The 19,889-nt window shown below is 45.3% G+C and overlaps 1 protein-coding gene across 1 annotated transcript; it reads left to right on the top strand.

Annotated features, from left to right (window-relative positions):
* Positions 1-18,631: 18,631 nt before the first annotated feature.
* LOC121756051 (putative F-box/LRR-repeat protein 23) lies at positions 18,632-19,105 on the top strand. The gene has a single exon (XM_042151509.1). It carries the CDS (start codon positions 18,632-18,634, stop codon positions 19,103-19,105), a length of 474 nt encoding a protein of 157 aa, XP_042007443.1.
* The last annotated feature ends 784 nt before the right edge of the window (positions 19,106-19,889 follow it).

The following is a 19,889-nucleotide window of genomic DNA, read 5'->3' as shown; positions in this document are numbered from 1 at the left end:
CTACACCCAAAACCTCCAACGGTGAAACCCCGTATAGTCTGGTGTACGGCACTGAAGCCGTAATTCCGGTGGAGATCGGCGTACCCAGTCCCCGAACTCTAAATTTCTCCTCAGAAATGAATGACGACGGACTGAGAGCCGAACTAGATCTCGCCGAAGAAAGAAGAGAATTGGCGTGCATAAAAGCAGCCAAGTATAAGGAGCAAGTAGCCCGGTATTATAACCAAAGGGTGAAAAAGCTTCAATTTCAAGTGGGAGATCTCGTCTTGAGAAACAACGAAGTAAGCCGAGCAGAAAAGCTGGGCAAACTCGAACCCACATGGGAGGGTCCGTATCGGGTGTCAGAAGTCCTCGGCAAAGGGTCTTATAAATTGACTCACATGTCAGGAGAACAAGTACCCCGAACATGGCACGTCTCCAACCTCAAGAAGTTCCACTTGTAAGAGACAAAGTCCGGTCAGTCTGTCTTGTGTCTAGTTCGGTCATAGGGGTACATGTTTTTATTTGTTTGTTTTTACTTGTACTTTTTACTTGTCGTTTTATAAAAAGTTTAAAGTTTTTTCTTTCGTCTTTTTCATTTTTTCTCTATGTGTTTTGTCTCTATGTGCTTGTCGTCTCTTACAAATGGTACCAAGGTATATCGTTCTTTAAAGACTGATCCCCTTTTTAGATCGATTATTAAAGACTATTGTGAGTCCAAGCTTCTAAGGAGGATATAAGACCACAATTCAGCTTAACAAGCAGTCCGTCTGAAACGAACTGCAATAAGCCAACGATTGTGAGTCCAAGCTTCCAAGGAGGATACAAGACCGCAATTCAGCTTAACAAGCACTTCGTCTGAAACGAACTGCAATAAGGGAAAGTCCGATCCACGCGATAAACCTCGCCGAATTAGGACGACCAAGTTCGGTCAATGAAGTTTACCTCATAAGACCGGGGACGACCATGTCCAGTCAAAGAGGTTTACTGCATAAGACCACTTCGGTTAACTGGGAAAGTCCGATCCACGCGATAAAACTCGCCGAATTAGGACAAGGGAAAGTTCGATCCCGGCGACAAAAATCGCCAAATTAGAACACAAACCAAGTCCGGTCAAAGATGTTTATTTCATCAGACCAAAGACGAGTCCGGTCAAAGATGTTTATTTCATCAGACCAAAGACGAGTCCGGTCAAAGAAGTCTACTTCATAAGACCGAGGACAAGTACGATGAAATTTTTTCGCTAAGCTGTAAATACAGTGTTAGAGGCGGAAACAAAATTTCATTTTTCAAATCTTGTTCAGCATACAACTCCGCTACCCTACTATTACAAAGGACTATTCTACTGTTCGGGGTTGCTAAAGTTGAGCCACCTATTCACAAAATCATCTGGAAGCCGAGTTCGGTCGTTCCGAGCAGATGAAGAATAAGCAGGTCGACGAGATGCTATCCTCGACCCAACGCCTCTTCCCCGAGCCCGAGAAGTCCTAACACCTCGGCGATGAAGAGTCTCTGCAATAAGCATCTGCTGATCTTGCTCGCTCATAGTCACAACTCCTCGGCGAATTTCAGTCCGTCCCTGTCTTGACGATTCCGGTTGCTCCTGAGCCCGTTCTCGTCTAGACGTTTCCGGCTGTTCCGGAGTTCGTTGTTGACTTGGAGTAGGATTTTGAACAAGGGAACCAGAGGTTTGATCTGGAGTGCGAGCATCTGTTGGCACGATATGCCGAAGGAATCTTTCTATGGAGGGGCGCCGAGAAAGAACAATGTTGTACCGAGAAGCCCAACGCCGTAGTGATTTCACAACTTGTTGGCAAGCCGAGCTCTCCAGCGCATTGTTCCTCCGGAGTACAAGATATTCCTCCCACAGTTCGTCAACTCGACTCTGAACATCTGATATGGTCAATCCCCCGCGCACACGGATGTAATCCTCGTACGCAGTCCTCTCAGCAATGGTCGTATTCAGCTCGGCCTCCAGATCCTTCTTATCGGACTCTAAGTCCTTATTATCGGCCTCCAGCTTCACTAAACGAGCCAGAAGCTCATCATTCTTCGTCTGATCGGCTATAGCTCTTTTCTCAGCTTCGTCTAAAGCCGAAGAGTACAGCCGTTTCCAGTGAAGTATCTCCATCTCCTTGAGTACAAAGCAGCTATATTAGTTCGGCAGCTGTACCGAGCAGATAGTAAAATACAACAGGAGTAAAGGCGAGTACGAAAAGCTATACGAAGACAAGTGTAGAGAATTTTTCATTCACAAGGAAAAATTTTTACACTAGGAGGGCTTCAAGGCCATTTTACAAAGAAGAAACTAGACTAAGAGAAGGGAGACGAAATCATACTCCGCCAGCTTCGTCTCCGGCTCCTCGCTCTGGTTCAGCTTCTTTCTCCTGAGCTACCTCAGCCTCGGCCTCGCATCCTGCCGGCCTCGCCTCCGCCTCCTGATCGGCTTCCTCCTCTGGATGCCCGGCCCGCTCGACTTCGGCCTCCGGCTCCAGCGGCTCGGCCTCACCCTCTCCGTTGTAAGTCGAAGCGGGTGAAACGGGTCCCACGGAGGTAAAGATAGCCTCCAGGTTCTCGTCCCGATCAGCTCGACAACTCCGGACTCGGTCTGCAGAAAGCAGGACCGAGGATGAAGCGAGCTCCTCAAGGAGCGGCAGATTCTGAAGCCGAGCTGCTATCTCTCGGCTGTACAGAGGCAGCACGACGTCGGGCCCCTGCTCGCCCTTATCGGCAATTAGCCTTACCAGACTACCGACAAAGGCCGAGAACTGGCTGCTCAAAAAGAGTCTCTCCGTGTAGGCACGGAGACCCTCTCCTTGGGCAACCACGGCGGCAGCATCCCTCCGTTTCGTCTGCTCTCGCTGGATGACAAGCTGGTTTTTGGCAAACTGAGCTTCATCCTGGGCCGAAATCCTAGCAGCCCTGGCTTTCTCAAAGTTTGCCTCAGCCTGCTCGGCCCGGTGACAAGCAGCCGCCAATTTCCTCTGCATCTCGGCATAGTCGTTGGACGCTTTGGAGAGTTCGACGGCGACGAGCTTGGAGAGCATATCATTCCTCTGAAAATGGATAAGGAAAAAAGTTAACAGAGGGCACCAAAAATACAGGACAGAAGCCAAGCCAAGGAATCAAGAAGACAATTCACCTCGGCGAAGTCCGTGGGCCATAGAAATGGCTCACAGATATGCTCCGAAGGAGGCGCCAAGACCATGTCTTTCTCAGGCGCTCTCGGGGGCTTCTGGGTCTTCCCCTTCCTACTTGCCGAAGTCGACTCCGGCTTCTTTGGACCCGAAGAGGTCTTTTGCCTCTTCGGATTCTTCTCGGCATCAGGCGCCGAGCTGGTAGCCTTCTCTCTCTCCGGCTCCACAAGCTCGGAGGACTTTCTGATAGCCTTATTCAACATGAACACTGCCAAAAAGCAAGAAAGCAAAGTCAGATTTTCTTCGTTAAGGCAGTAGAGCATAAAGATAAAGAGAAATCCTCACCCTCGGCCTCTTCGTCCGAAGACGAGATGTCGAACACGACGTCGCCCTTGACGAGCTCAGACTCCGTGTATTGTTTCCTAACTATGGGAATCTTGTTGAGCTCGCCATCGAGCTCGTCCAACGGTTCAGGCCGAGGGTGACGGATAACGGACTCCGGCCCTCTCCAGGGAAAACTAGGAGCCGCGGTCCTATCATAGTAGAAGAAGCGATTTTGCCACTTCGGCCACTTCGTTTTACAAAAGGCCCTAAAGGGCTGTAAAGGGATCAAGTAAAACCAAGACCCCTTCCTCTTAAATTGAAAGAATTTAAGGATCGCCTTCAAAGACAAATCCCTTCCTAACCTACGGAGTTCGGCAGCGAAGGCCGACAAGTGCCTCCAAGAGTTCGGAGTCACCTGGCCTAAAGGAAGCTGAAAAAAATCTAGTAAATCTATAAAGGCAGAAGGGAGGGGGAAACGAAGCCCGCATTCTAAGCAGGCCTCGTACACGGTGACGTAACCCTCCGGCGGGGAGTCAGCCCTGTGATCACCGTCAGGTACCACCGCCTTCCCCCCAGGAAAAGAGTATTTTTCGTAAAGGGATATCACAGTATCCTTACTCAAGATACTGTGAAAATACTCTACGGTCTTCTCCCCGGATTCTTTCCGGCTAGAAGACCCCTTACCCCCCTTTCCTAACGCTACCCGACTCCGAAGAAGAAGAAGAAGAAGACATTTTTCTTACTTTTTGAAGGTGAAGATAGTCTGAAAAAATTCTTGAAAGCGGAGAGAGAATTTTCGCAAGAAAGAGAGTATAGAAGACGCAACAGCAAAAGTGCTTCAATGATGAAGAAAGAGCGTATTTATCAGATACGGGAAAGATTTCGAAATCGTTGCGCCGTTTCGAATCCCACCTTTTCAGGAATCAACGGCCGGATTTTACTGTCGCATTTAATGCAGGCATGCGCTAGGCACGTCCCCTGACGTCAGCCTCCCCCTTACCGTTATCCAGAATGCCGAAGTGACTCACCTCGCCGAAGTGATCCACTTCGCTTTTCGGGGGGGGTAGTGATGGGGTACGAACTAAACCCTAATGGCAAGCCCAATAACAGTGACGGCCCATCAGCCCAGAGCCCAAGAAAGAGTATCTGTTCGGCACCAAAGAGTTCGGCACGACCAAAGAGCTCGGCACGACCAAAGAGTTCGGACTCAGCCTACAGCTCGGTAAAAGCCGACCAGTCAAGCTCTCCTCTCAGATCGGCAAGAGCTGATCGGTAAAGTCCAGCAGTTCGGTCTCAGCATTCGACCGAACTAGGAGTTGGTGGACTCACGAAAGGCCTCCACGACCTCCACTATACCCACGATCTATTTAGTGGTATGAAGCAGTTATTGAGCAGTTATTGCTCACCCACGATCTTGTTAGTGGGGCTGCAAACCACGATCCTAGTTCAATGTATAAATAGAACTTAGATCTGATAGAAAAGGGTTAAGCTCTCTAGAGATAAAAGCATATAGCAAGTCTGTGTTGTAAGCTGTAATCCCAGATCAAGCAATACAATCTTGCCCTCCCTTCTTCCCGTGGACGTAGATTTACTTCAGTAAATCGAACCACGTAAATTCACCGTGTCGTAACTTATTTTTACGAGCATTTATCATCATCAATAATTCGCGGATCCATCAATCTTCAATCCAAATAATTTCCCAATTTATGACTAACTCCGCCACTATGAATTAGAGGAAACATAACAAACTAAACTCATTCATTCACATTCCCAACACTAAGCCTTAAAATTCGAAGATCTTCAGCATGGCCGCCTCTTCACCCTCAGCCGCGCCTCCACCATCGCCGCCATGGACAGAACTGCCAGACGATTTGACGGTGAATATCCTGTGAAGAACTGTTTTAACTGATGCAGTAAAAAAACTTCCACAATTGAAAGAGTTGCACCTTATCAGGGTAAATCATATTAGTCTAAAATGTTTGAATTTTATGTAAATCGTATAAAAAGTAAGAATAGAACCGTATCACAATAATTTATCTTTCTTGATTTTATTTAATATGTCTTTTATTTTAGTCTTTAGAGTCTAGTTAGTATAAATTGAGAGTCAATGTTGATCTTTAATTATTTATTGAGAAATAATGTACTCCTTTGTTAAAAACACAGTTAGAGAAGAAAGCAACGGGAGAAAATAATTGTATTGAACTGGATGATGAAATGGTACTCAACACCTATATAATTTATAGGGATGTTGGTGACCCTTAAGATCCTACGATAAATGTATTATTGGAACTACACTATTATTGGAACAAGGCAGGCATAATAAACGTTCCAATCTTGGAACTCCATTCTTCTTATAGGCTTATCCTTTTCTCAACACCCTTTGTCTCATTAAAAATGAAACATTTTCCTTTCGAGCGATGTCCCATTAAAAATTAAACATTTTCCTTTCGGGCGGTCCCATTAAAAATAAAATATTTTCTAAAATAAAAACTAACACAATCTTTATTTATTCACCTCTCTTACTTTACTCTCTATTTATTAATTCACAAAACAATACTGCGTGAATCTCATGCCGAAAACCAAATGTTTCATCAAATTATTGTCAGTTTCAATCTCACAAATCTTCAATGGTTCCAATCCCAAACTCGTGCTTGATCTCTTAGGCGTTAGGCCAATTGAAAGCCTAACACAATCCCAAAGAATTTTTTTGAAATTATTGGCTTCGCTTGCCCAATATTGAAATCACTTGAATATATACCAACAGTTGGATTTCAAATCAAGAATATAGCTCAATCAAAACATGTTTGTCGAAAATGTATCGTTTTTAGTGGAACAAGAAAAAGTGACATTTATAAAAGTCGTCTCTTCATTCTATAATCATTTAATTAATCTTGAAAGCTCAAACTCATTTATTGAATTTGTCCATATTTAAAACAGGAATAAGAAGAGTCGTGGGCAGTTACCGAAGAGCCTCTTAGTATTTAAATTTTCAATACATTAATGTCAATTGTCATTAGCATGTGTATATATATAATAACATGATATACCTCCAATATTAACCAAACTCATAATCACTGATTGAAGATGTTGAGCAAGGGAGCAAAATCAGAATCGAGCGAGCAGATGATCCAAACTGAGCTTCCAATTCCGACGGTGGCTGCCTCAGCCGCGCCACCGCTTCCAGTATCTCCGCCATGGATCGAGCTGCCCGAGGATTTGACGGCGAATATCCTGCAAAGGGTTGAAAGTTGAGGAGATAATTATGAGTGCGCAGCTAGTGTGTAGTACATGGTGGAGAGTGTGCAAGAATCCCTCCATGTGGCGTGTTATTGATTTATGTAGTGGGCATGACAAATTTGAGATGATATGCCGCTGTGCAGTGGATCGTAGCCAGGGACAATTGCTCGAGCTAAAGCTTTCCTGTGTTCAAGTTGATGGCTTGCTGAACTACGTAGCTGACCGGTACTTTTGTGCTTACTATTTTTGCTGTTTGGTTTTGTTTTTGGAACAACTTCCATGTTTGGTCCAATGCATAAGTTGAGTGAATACTTTTGTGCTCACTGTTTAAAATTTTGTGAAAAGTTGAGTGAATACTAAAAAGGCTTGCTATAAACATAGAAATTTTGGTGTATGTTTATCATTTTCATGCTTTGAGTGGATAGACCTAGAAGTTTTAAATCTAATTATATAGCCTTAGAAGAACTTATGCCTTGGAACAATTTCCACCAAGTATGACAAGTCCTTAATAGTTTGTCAAATAAAATTACTACCATCATTGAGTAATGAGTCATTTTAATGCTTTGAGACAATGGATCGAGTTTGTTTTAGGGGTAATTCATCATTTTATTAAGTAGATTTGTTGTTTTATTCTGAGGCTATACTTTATGGAAGATTTTCTTATTCATAGTATTATTGCTTTTAACTTGTTGGATGAATATGTGATGGTTGGGCGAATTTTTGATGGTAGTAAATGCAGGTAATGAATATAGATCACGACACAAGGAATTACGTGGTTCGATTTACTGAGATAAATCTACGTTCACGGGAAGAAAGGAGGGCAAGATTGTATTGCTTGATCTGGTTTTCCAGCTTACAAATACAGACTTGCTATATGATATTTTGTGTCTAGAGAGCCCTCTTCTATCTGATCTAAGTTCTATTTATACATTGAACTAAGATCGTGGCTTGCATCACCACTAACTAGGTCGTGGCTTGCATCACCACTAACTAAGTAGTGGATGTCGTGGAGGTCATGAGATCCTGCATGGGTCCACTATCTCTTTGTTTGGTCCGCTATCCTGCATGAGTTGACACCACTAAATAGATCGTGTAGTGGAGGTCGTGGAGGTTCTGCATGAGTCCACTATCTCCCAGTTCGGTCGAATACTGAGACCGAACTTCTGAACTATTGCTGAGCAGCTTTTGCCGATCTGAGAGTAGAGCTTGATTGGTCGGCTTTTACCGAGCTGTAGGCTGGAGCCGAACTCTTTGGTAATGCCGAACTGATTGGTTGGCTTTTACCGAGCTGTAGGCTGGGGCTGAACTCTTTGGTAATGCCGAACTGATACTCTTCCTTGGGCTTTGGGCTGATGGGCCGTCACTGCTATTGGGCTTGTTTAGTACGTACCCCATCACTACCCCCCCGAAAAGCGAAGTGAATCACTTCGGCGAAGCGAGTCACTTCGGCATTCTGGATAAAGGTACGGGGGAGGCTGACGTCAGGGGACGTGCCTTGCGCGTGACTGCATTAAATGCGACAGTAAAATCCGGCCGTTGAATCCTGAAAAGGTGGGATTCGAAACGGTGCGATGATTTTGAAATCTTCTCCGAATCTGATAAATACGTCCTTTCTTCATCAGTTGAACACTTTTGCTATTGCTTCTTCTGCAATCTCTCTCTTTTGCGTAAAAATTTCCTTCCGCTTTCGAGAATTTCTTCAGAATTTCTTCAGACTTTCAAAGAGTAAGAACCATGTCTTCTTCTTCTTCTTCTGAGTCAGGTAGCGGTAGGAAAGGGGATAAGGGGTCTTCTAGCCGGAAGGAATCCGGGGAGAAGACCGTAGAGTATTTTCACAGCATCTTGAGTAAGGATACTGTGATATCCTTACACGAAAAATATTTTTTTCCTGGGGGGAAGGTTGCGATTCCCGACGACCTTCATAGGGCTGACTCGCCGCCGGAGGGTTACGCCACCGTTTATGAAGCCGGCTTGGAATGCGGGCTTCGTTTCCCTCTTCCCCCTGCCTTTGTAGAGCTGCTAGATTTTTTTCAACTCCCTTTAGGTCAGGTGACTCCGAACTCTTGGAGGCACTTATCGGCCTTTGCTGCCGAACTGCGTAGGCTAGACAAGGATCTGTCTCTGAGGGCAATCCTTAATTTTTTCCAGTTTAAGAGAAAAGGATCTTGGTTTTACTTGATCCCTTTACAGCCTTTTAGGGCCTTCTGCAAAACCAAGTGGCCAAAGTGGCAACATCGCTTCTTTTTTTATAATAGGACAGCGGCTCCGGGCTTTCCTTGGAGAGGGCCGAAGTCCGTGATTCCTCATCCTCGGTTAGAACCGTTGGACGAGCTCGAGGGCGAGCTCAATAAGATTCCTATGATTAGGAAGCAGTACCTGGAGTCTGAGCTCGTCAAGGGCGACTTCGTGTTCGACTCCTCGTCTTCGGATGAAGAGACCGAGGGTGAGGAATTCTTTTTTGTGCCTTACTGCTTTTGTGGCGAAAACTAACTTTGCTTTCTTGCTTTTTGGCAGTGTACATGCTGAATAAGATTAGCCGCAAATCCTCCGAGCTTAAGGAGCCGGAGAAAGAGAAGGCTACCAGCTCGGCGCCTGATGCCGAGAAGAATCCGAAGAGGCAAAAGACCTCTTCGGATCCAAAGAAGCCGGAGTCGACTTCGGCAAGTAGGAAGGGGAAGACCCAGAAGCCCCCAAGAGCGCCAGAGAAAGACGTGGTCTTGGCGCCTCCTTCGGAACATATCTGTGAGCCCTTTTTATGGCCCACGGACTTCGCCGAGGTGAATTCTCTTCTTGATTTTCTGGCCTTGCTTTTTTCCTGTATTTTTTGTGGCCCCTCGGTTGACTTTTTCCTTTTTCCATTTTCAGAGGAACGATATGCTCTCCAAGCTCGTCGCCGTTGAACTCTCCAAAGCGTCCAACGATTATGCTGAGATGCAGAGGAATTTGGCGGCAGCTCGTCACCAGGCCGAACAGGCTAAGGCCGACTTTGAGAAGGCCAGAGCTGCTAGGATCTCGGCCCAGGATGAAGCCCAGTTTGCCAAAAATCAGCTCGTCATCCAGCGAGAGCAGACGAAACGGAGGGATGCTGCCGCCGTGGTTGCCCAAGGGGAGGTTCTCCGTGCTTTCGCGGAGAAACTCTTTCTGAGCAATCAATTTTCGGCATTTGTCGGTGATCTGCTGAAACTGATGACCGATAATGCCGAGCAGGGGCCCGAAGTCGTTCTGCCGCTGTACGGCCGAGAGATAGCAGCTCGTCTCCAGAGTCTGCCGCTCCTTGAGGAGCTTGCTTCGTCCTCGGTCCTGCTTTCTGCTGACCGAGTTCGTAGTTGCCGAGCTGACCGGGACGAGAATATGGAGGCTATCTTTGCCTCCTTAAGGTCAGTTTCACCCGCTCCAATTTTCCACGGAGAGGGTGAGACCGAGCAGCCTGATCAGCAGACCGGAGACAGGCAGGCCGAGCAAGAGGTGCTGTTGATCGGTGATGGGGGCACCGAGCAGGCTGGGAGGAGCAGGGAGGCCGAAGCTGAAGCTGAGGCAGACAAGGAGAAGGAAGCTGAACCTCACCGAGAAGCCGGAGACGAAGCTGGCGGAGTATGATTTCGTCTCCCTTCTCTTAGTTTAGTTTCTTCCTTGTTGTAAAATGGCCTTGAAGCCCTCCTTGTGTAAAAATTTTTTTTCTTATGAATGAAAAAATTCTTCTTTCTGCACTTGTGTCTTCGTATAGCTTTTCGTACTCTCTTTTACTCCTGTTGTGGTTTACTACCTGCTCAGTAAACTGAAATGCCGAACTGACATAGCTGCTTTGTATTCTTAACTCTTAAGGAGCTGGAGGTACTTCACTGGAAGCGGCTGTACTCTTCCGCTTTAGACGAAGCTGAGAAAAAAGCCATAGCTGACCAGATGAAGAATGACGAACTCTTGGCTTGTTTAGTGAAGCTGGAGGCCGACAATAAGGACTTAGAGTCCGAAAAGAAAGATCTGGAGGCCGAGCTGAACACTGCCGTCGCTGAGAGGACTGCATATGAGGATTTCATCAGCAGGCGCGGGGGAATGACCATCTCTGAAGTTCAGGAACGAGTTGACGAACTGTGGGAGGAATATCACGTACTCCGGAGGAACAATGCGCTGGAGAGCTCGGCTTGCCAACAAGTTGTGAAATCATTGCGGCGATGGGCTTCTCGGTACGACATCGTTCTTTCCCGGCGTCCTTCAATCGAGAGATTCCTTAGGCATTTCCCGCCAACAGATGCTCATACTCCAGCTCAAACCTCTGATCCACTTGCTCAAAATCCTACTCCAAATCAGCAACGAACTCAGGAGCCACCGGAAACGTCAAGACGAGAACGGACTCAGGAGCAACCGGAAACGTCAAGACAAGGACGGACTGAAGTTCGTAGAGGAGCTGTGATTATGAGTGAGCAAGATCAACAAATGCTTCGTGAAGAGACTCTTCGCCGCCGAGGTGCCAGTACTTCCCGGACTCAAGGAAGAGGCGGTAGGTCGATCAGAGTATCTCGTCGACCTGCTTATTCTTCAGCTGCCCGGAACGCCCGAACTCGGCTTCACGAGGATTTTGTGAATAGATGGCTCAACTTTAGCAACCAGGGACAGTAGAATAGTCCTTTGTAATAGCGTAACGCCTTCTCGTAGGGCAGCGGAGTTGTATGCCGAACAAGTTTTAATAAATGAAATCTTCATTTCGCTTCTATCACTGCGTATTTACAGCTCAGCGAAAAAATTTCATCGTGCTCGTCCTCGGTCTTATGAAGTAAACTTCTTTGACCGGACTCGTCCTCGGTCTTATGAAGTAAGCTCCTTTGACCGGACTCGTCTTTGGTCTTATGAAGTAAACTTCTTTGACCGGACTTGGTCCTCGGTTTTATGAAATAAACTTCTTTGACCGGACTCGTCTTTGGTCTTATGAAGTAAATTTCTTTGACCGGACTCGTCTTTGGTCTTATGAAGTAAATTTCTTTGACCGGACTAAGCTTGTGTCCTAATTTGGCGAGTTTTATCGCTCGGATCGGACTTTCCCTTGTCCTAATTTGGGGATCGGACTTTCCCTTGTCCTAATTCGGCGAGTTTTATCGCGTGGATCGGACTTTCCCTTGTCCTAGTTCGGCGAGTTTTATCGCGTGGATCGGACTTTCCCTTGTCCTAGTTCGGCGAGTTTTATCGCGTGGATCGGACTTTCCCTTTGTTGCAGTTCGTTTCAGACGAACTGCTTGTTTCTTAAGCTGAATTGTGGTCTTGTATCCTCCTTAGAAGCTTGGACTCACAATCGTTGGCTTATATATGTTCTAAAAAGGGGATCAGCCTTCGAAGAACAAGATACCTCAGTAACATTTGTAAGAGACGACACGCATATAGACAGACAAAACGCACATAGACGAACAAAACGCACATAGACAAACATAAAAAACAAGTAAAAAACAAAGAAAGCACATACCCCTAGGACCGAACTAGACACAAGACTGACTGACCGGACTGTCTCTTACAAATGGAACTTCTTGAGGTTGGAAATGTACCATGTTCGGGGTACTTGTTCTCCTGACATGTGAGTCAATTTGTAAGACCCTTTGCCGAGGACTTCTGACACCCGATATGGACCTTCCCATGTGGGTTCGAGTTTGCCCAGCTTTTCTGCTCGGCTTACTTCGTTGTTTCTCAAGACGAGATCTCCCACTTGAAATTGCAGCTTTTTCACCCTTTGGTTATAATACCGGGCTACTTGCTCCTTGTACTTGGCTGCTTTTATGCAGACCAATTCTCTTCTTTCTTCGGCCAGATCTAGTTCGGCTCTCAGTCCGTCATCATTCATTTCTGCTGAGAAATTAAGAGTTCGGGGACTGGGTATGCCGATCTCAACCGGAATCACGGCTTCAGTGCCGTACACCAGACTGTACGGAGTTTCACCATTGGAGGTTTTGGGTGTAGTTCGGTAGGACCATAGGACTTGAGGGAGATTTTCTACCCATTGTCCTTTGGCTTGTTCTAACCGAGCTTTTAACCCTTTCACCAAGATACGGTTTGTTACCTCCGTTTGTCCGTTTGCTTGTGGGTGGGAGACCGAAGTGAACCGCTGTTGAATATTCAGCTCTTGGCACCAATTCTTGAATGTCTTGTCGGTGAACTGAGTCCCATTATCCGAAATGAGGATGTGGGGTATGCCAAATCGGCACACTATGTTCTTCCAGACGAAATCCAATGCCTTCGAGCTCGTTATCGTAGCTAATGGTTCAGCCTCCACCCACTTCGTGAAGTAATCCACGGCAACGATAAGGAATTTCATTTGCCGAGGAGCTTGTGGTAGTGGTCCTACTATGTCTATGCCCCATTGCATAAAAGGCCAAGGGCTTTGCATAGCACATAGATCGGTCTGCGGCATCCTTGGGATATTTGCATGAATTTGGCACTTCGTACATGTCTTGACGAGCTGCACTGCTTCTTGTACCAAAGTTGGCCAATAATATCCCCATCTCAGAACTTTTTTAGCTAAAGCTCTAGCTCCGATGTGGCTACCGCAAGATCCTTCATGAACTTCTCTAAGGATGTAGTCCGTCTCTTCTGGTCCTACACATCGCAATAACGGTTGAAGGTAGGACTTTCTGTATAGGACTCCTTCATGAAGTTCATACCGAAGTGCTCGGCATGTGATTTTCCGAGCTTCTCTCTTATCCTCGGGCAGTTGTCCTTGATCTAGATACTGTAAGATCGGCGTCATCCAGTTCGGCGAGCTGGTTACTGAATGTACCTCAGCTTCATCAATGCTTCGGTGTAGTAATTCCTCCACCTTTGAGCTCGGATATGAGGCCAACTTACTTAAAGTATCTGCTCGGCTGTTTTCCGCTCTGGGAATGCGGATTATCCGAAAATAAGAGAAACTTCGGCTAATGCTTTGCGCTTTGTCCAAGTATTTTTTCATCCTCTCATCTCGGGCTTCACTTGTACCCAGCATGTGATTCACTATGACTTGTGAATCACAATGGATTTTGAGAGATTTGACAAATAGACTTTGCGCTAATTGAAGTCCGGCAAGGAGGGCTTCGTATTCGGCTTCGTTATTAGTAGTTGGGAATAAGAACCGAAGTGAATAAGTTACCTCGTGTCCGTCGGGAGCGATAAGTAGAATACCAGCTCCACTTCCCGTCTTATTCGAAGCTCCATCTACGAATCCACTCCAGCAGTCCGGCGGTTCTACTTCGGATTCCTGGGGCTGTGTTAGTTCGTCATTGGCAGGATTTTCCTGTTCGGCAATAACAGGGATTGCTTGATCGAACTTTGCCTCTGCAAGAAAATCTGCCAAGGCTTGTCCCTTGATGGCTTTCCGAGGTAGATATTCTATTGAGTGTTCTCCCAACTCTATGGCCCATTTGGCGATTCTGCCTGATGCTTCTGGCTTGGTCAAAACTTGCCGAAGTGGCAGATCGGTTAAGACGCATACCTTGTGAGCATAGAAGTATGGCCGCAGTCTCCTTGCTGCATTTACTAACGCCAGAGCAATTTTTTCCAGAGGTTGATACCTTGTTTCTGGACCTCTTAATGCTCGGCTTGTAAAGTAGATGGGAAGCTGCTTTAGGCCTTCTTCTCGTATAAGCACCGCGCTAATGGTTTGATCTGATGCCGCTAAGTATAAGAATATCACTTCGGCATCTGTTGGAGCAGAGAGAATTGGAAGCTTGGCTAAATAACTTTTGAGCTCGTCAAAAGCCTTTTTCTGCTCGGCTCCCCACTCAAACTTTGGTGCCTTTTTCAACATTTTGAAGAACGGCAGTTGCTTTTCGGCTGCTTGGGAAAGGAATCTATTCAGTGCGGCTAGACATCCAGTTAGCCTTTGCACATCATGTATGGACTTCGGTATCGCCATGTTCTGAACAACTTGAACTTTTGAGGGATTTGCCTTGAGTCCGTCCTTTGAAACCCAACAACCCAGAAACTTTCCCGAATCTACCAAAAAGGTACATTTTTGGGGATTGAGTTTGAGGTTGGCTTTTTTGAGCACGTCGAGGGTGGATTTGAGGTTGTCTTCGTACTCCGAAGTGCTTCTGCTTTTGACGACTATGTCGTCGACATACACTTCAACCTCTTTTCCTATCAAATGCCGAAAAAGCTTATCTACCATCCTTTGATATGTGGCTCCGGCATTCTTTAAACCGAATGGCATCTTTTTATAAGCAAAGATGCCGAAGTCAGTAATGAAAGCCGTTTTTGAAGCATCATTCTCATCCATTAAAACTTGGTGGTAGCCTTTGTATAAATCAAGAAAACAGAAAATTTCGAAGCCGATCAAAGCTTCTACTTTTTTATCTATGTTCGGAAGGGGATAGCAATCTTTAGGACAGTGCTTGTTTAGATCGGTAAAATCTATGCACATCCGCCATCCTCCTTCTTTTTTCTTGATCATCACAGGATTGGCCACCCAAGAAGGATATTTCACCTCGAATAATACATCCGCTTTCAATAATTGGCGGACTTCGTCATGGATGACTTGATTTCTTTCTGCCGCAAAGAGTCTTTGCTTCTGTTTTATAGGCCGGACTGAAGGATCAATATTTAACCGATGAGTGATTACCTCAGGGGGCACTCCGGTCATGTCCAACGGAGACCATGCAAAGACATCTTTGTACTCCTTGAGGAGCTGGATGGTCTTTCCTCGGAGTAGAGACGTTCCCGCGAAACCGATCTTGACCGTTCTGGATGGATCATCTTCGTATAACTGAACGGTCATTGAGTTCGACTCTGGTGTGACTTCGGTCATTTCGCTTGCCTCAGACTCCGGCTGCTGTGATTGCTATGCTTGATGATGCCGATCTGATTGCTCGGCACTTTTAAGCGCAATCTGCAGACACTCTTTTGCTCTCTTTTGATCACCTCGGATGACCGCTATCCCACCTTTAGTGGGAATCTTGATGGTGAGGTGATAAGTAGAGCAAACGGCCCGAACTGCGTTGAGCCAGTCTCTTCCCAAGATGATGTTGTACGGGGACCGAGCTTTTACCACAAAGAACTCGATCATCGTACTGGAGCTTGTAGGCGCTTTTCCCACCGTGATCGGAAGGCTGATAATACCTTCAGGGCGGGTGTCCTCCTGGGCGAAACTTTTCAGAGGAAGTGGAGCCGGACTGAGCCGAGCTGGATCCACTTCTAGTTTATCGAAACATTCTTTAAAAAGAATGCTGACTGACGCTCCGGTATCCACAAACACTCTGTGGATCAGTTTGTTTGCCACTCCGGCTTGGATGACAATAGCGTCTTGATGAGGAGAGATGGCCGGGACGGGATCTGCATCTGAAAATGTAATCACTTCGTCCTGCTTCAGCCTTTTATGCGTTGGCTCCTCTCGATTGAAGCCTCTGCGCTCTGACTTCAGGGACGATTTAGTCTTCCCGGCAGGGAGAGCATCAATAGTCAGGATTACTCCATCATATTGCAGCTCGTCATCGTCTTCAGGGTCCTGTTGCTTTTTCAGATCCTGAGGAGCGCAGTTTGCACCTCTTTGCTTTTTGTTCTTTTTCGGCTGCTTGCTTTGGTATTTTTTAACGTCCCTGCTTTCACAAGAGCATCAATACCTGCAGCCAAATGTCGGCACTCCTCGGTATCGTGACCGTGGTCTTGATGGAAGGAGCAATATTGATCCTGAGGTCGACGCGCGGCCGATTTCGTCATCCGCTTTGGTTTTTCGAACATATCGGAATGCAGTTCAAAAATTTCCGCTCTCGACTTGTTCAATGGTACGAACTGAGCGGGCGGCTTCTCAGGATTGAGACGTGGTCCCAATCGGTCTTGCACCGGAGTCCTTTGAATCCTTTCAAAAGGAGTTCGGCGAGGATGTCCCTGATCGCCAAAAGGAGTTCGGCGAGGATGTCCCTGATCGCTATGATCGGGCTTCCTCCTGTCTCCTCGGGATGAGCTGTCTAAAGACCGTTTGCGACGGTCTGCCTCATCGGCACGGGAGAACTGGTCCGCAATGTCCCACATCTCTTGAGCTGTTTGCGGACTGCATTCCACGAGCTTTCTGTAGAGAGCTCCGGGCAGGATTCCATTTTGGAATGCCGAAATGACAAGTAGATCATTGAGATCATCTACTTGTAGGCATTCCTGGTGGAATCTCGTCATAAAGTCGCTGATCTTTTCGTCGCGACCTTGACGTATAGAAAGCAGCTGAGCCGAAGTGATTCGGGCTTCCGCTTTCTGAAAGAACCTCCTGTGGAAAGCATCCATTAGATCTCGGTAAGATCTAATGCTGCCTTGGGGGAGGCTATCGAACCACCTTCTTGCGTTCCCGATAAGCAGCTCGGGAAACAGCTTGCACATATAGACCTCATTGAGACCCTGGTTCGCCATGTTATACTGATAGCGTCCCAGGAAATCATGAGGATCCACTAACCCGTCATAAGTCATCGACGGAGTTCGGTAGTTCTGTGGCAAGGGAGTTCGGGTGATATCGTCCGAGAACGGAGTCTTCAATGCTCCGTACATGGCGAACCCGACATCTCTTCGGTATGGAGGAGATGGAGTTCTCCTGTGATTCCGGTACCGAGGAGGAACAGGAACATGTCGGGGTTGAGGATTCTTCTTCCTGGAAGACACAGCACTACTGCGGTAGTGACTTTCATGTCTGGATGAGGAGGGAGAATCCACCGTTTTCGTCTCCGGCTTTTGGCTCTTTTGCAGGAAAATTAAGAACTCTTCCTGCTTCTCGGCCAAAAACAATTTGACAGCCTCGTTCAAATCGGGCTGCTGGGAAGACTCGGTGCGATGAGTCTTTGAGCGGCTTGTTCCTTCTCCGTGAGAACTGGAAGTAGATTTCTCCCGAGGCTGTTTTCCAGACCTGCGGGCTGGACTAGCTTCCTCAGGGTTATCACGAACGGTATTATGGGTGTTACGTGATCTGGTATGCATTTTTTTTTTTTTGGGGTGGAAAAAGGGTCAAAAATTCGCTTTATCACAAATTTGGTTCTCTGTTTCCCACAGACGGCGCCAGTGATGGTTGGGCGAATTTTTGATGGTAGTAAATGCAGGTAATGAATATAGATCACGACACAAGGAATTACGTGGTTCGATTTACTGAGGTAAATCTACGTCCACGGGAAGAAAGGAGGGCAAGATTGTATTGCTTGATCTGGTTTTCCAGCTTACAAATACAGACTTGCTATATGATATTTTGTGTCTAGAGAGCCCTCTTCTATCTGATCTAAGTTCTATTTATACATTGAACTAAGATCGTGGCTTGCATCACCACTAACTAGGTCGTGGCTTGCATCACCACTAACTAAGTAGTGGATGTCGTGGAGGTCATGAGATCCTGCATGGGTCCACTATCTCTTTGTTTGGTCCGCTATCCTGCATGAGTTGACACCACTAAATAGATCGTGTAGTGGAGGTCGTGGAGGTTCTGCATGAGTCCACTATCTCCCAGTTCGGTCGAATACTGAGACCGAACTTCTGAACTATTGCCGAGCAGCTTTTGCCGATCTGAGAGTAGAGCTTGATTGGTCGGCTTTTACCGAGCTGTAGGCTGGAGCCGAACTCTTTGGTAATGCCGAACTGATTGGTTGGCTTTTACCGAGCTGTAGGCTGGGGCCGAACTCTTTGGTAATGCCGAACTGATACTCTTCCTTGGGCTTTGGGCTGATGGGCCGTCACTGCTATTGGGCTTGTTTAGTACGTACCCCATCAATATGCTAGTTTATTTCTACTATGTAGGTTTTCTCATTTTGCTATGTCATCTGCTTCCTCTGTGCTCATTGTTGTTTCTGTAGTTCTTATTCTTTCTTTTTTACAAGTTTCCTCTAGTTTTTCGGTGTTGATCTCTTTTTCCATTCTATATTCCAAAAATAAACAGATCAAGTCAGCTGCGATGCCTTACACTTGAAGGGTATTTTTCACTAACACACTTGGTCGTTGCGATAAAAAGACTTGCACAATTGGAAGAGTTGCAATTGCAACTTATAATGGATTCATCGTTCACTCTAGAAGATGTTGAAACCATTGGCATTTCTTGTCCCATGTTGAAATCATTCACATTTACCAACAGTCAGACTTATATTGTAGACTTTTCAGAACATGCTGTCGCAATTGGAAAAACCATGCCTAATCTGTGCCATCTCCGACTTTTTAAACTTCGGATTGAAAATAAGGGTCTGGAAGCGATTCTTGATGGCTGCCCCATCCTAGAATCACTTCATCTTCTCCAATGCTCTGATTTCCATCTACAAGGAGGTCTAGGCAAAAGATGTTATGACCAAATAAAAGATCTGATTCTTGATTCTTATTCTTCTGAATCTGAAATTGATCAGGCGGATTATTATTGGGATGATGACAATGATTCATCATATTCTCGTTATGATATTGGTAACTATGATCCATTCTCTGTCTTCCCAGGCGACCTTAGTGATGACTATGTTTCTGATCCTGATTTTTATTAGGATTGTTTTGATGCTACTTACTACTACTATTTGTCTTGAAAATGCTAAGAGTCACTTTTATGTTAGGTTCTTGAACAATTAATGATGCTATTTTGTTTTTCAAATGTTTACTTGGCTTGGCTCCATATTTGGAGTTTGTTTTTCCAGCTATATTTAGCTCTCATTGTTAATTCATATTTGGATTTCGTTTTTCCAGCTATTTACATCTCTACTCATTGATAAATCCTTACCATTAACTATTGAATCTATTGATTTCACGCATATTTTTTTTCACTCTGCAGTCAAATAAATAGGTAGGCTCCAAAATAAAAGTCGTAATTACATTAGTTAGTTGCAAGTTAAAAATTCAATTCAAATCTCTAATAGGGATTTATATATTCACAAAATTTTAATTCACCAAAAACTAAGAAACATGATTCTATAATTTCTGTTGATACAGAGATGAAGAGAAATGTATAATGGGAAAATAGTGATGTCAGGTAGAATCTCAAATTAAGAGGGGAAATCGAATCATTAGTGGTGATATACAATGAAGTGCTTTTGCTTGCTTTTTATATTTTTAACCGATTAAATTGGTTTTTTATTATTGTAATAATCACTGATTTCTTTTAACTTTATAATTAAAAAATATTTAAATTATCATTATCAAAATTCCGTTACAGATTTATACTTAAATCACCCAAATTAGTGATTTTATAATTAATACCAATGATTTATAATTTTATTACCCAAATTAACATTATAAAATTCAATTTTGCTGAACTAATAATAATCAATTTAACTA

The sequence above is a fragment of the Salvia splendens genome, chromosome 11, assembly GCF_004379255.2.
Source record: "Salvia splendens isolate huo1 chromosome 11, SspV2, whole genome shotgun sequence".
Taxonomy (NCBI): domain Eukaryota; kingdom Viridiplantae; phylum Streptophyta; class Magnoliopsida; order Lamiales; family Lamiaceae; genus Salvia; species Salvia splendens.
This window is presented reverse-complemented; position numbering and strand designations above follow the sequence as displayed.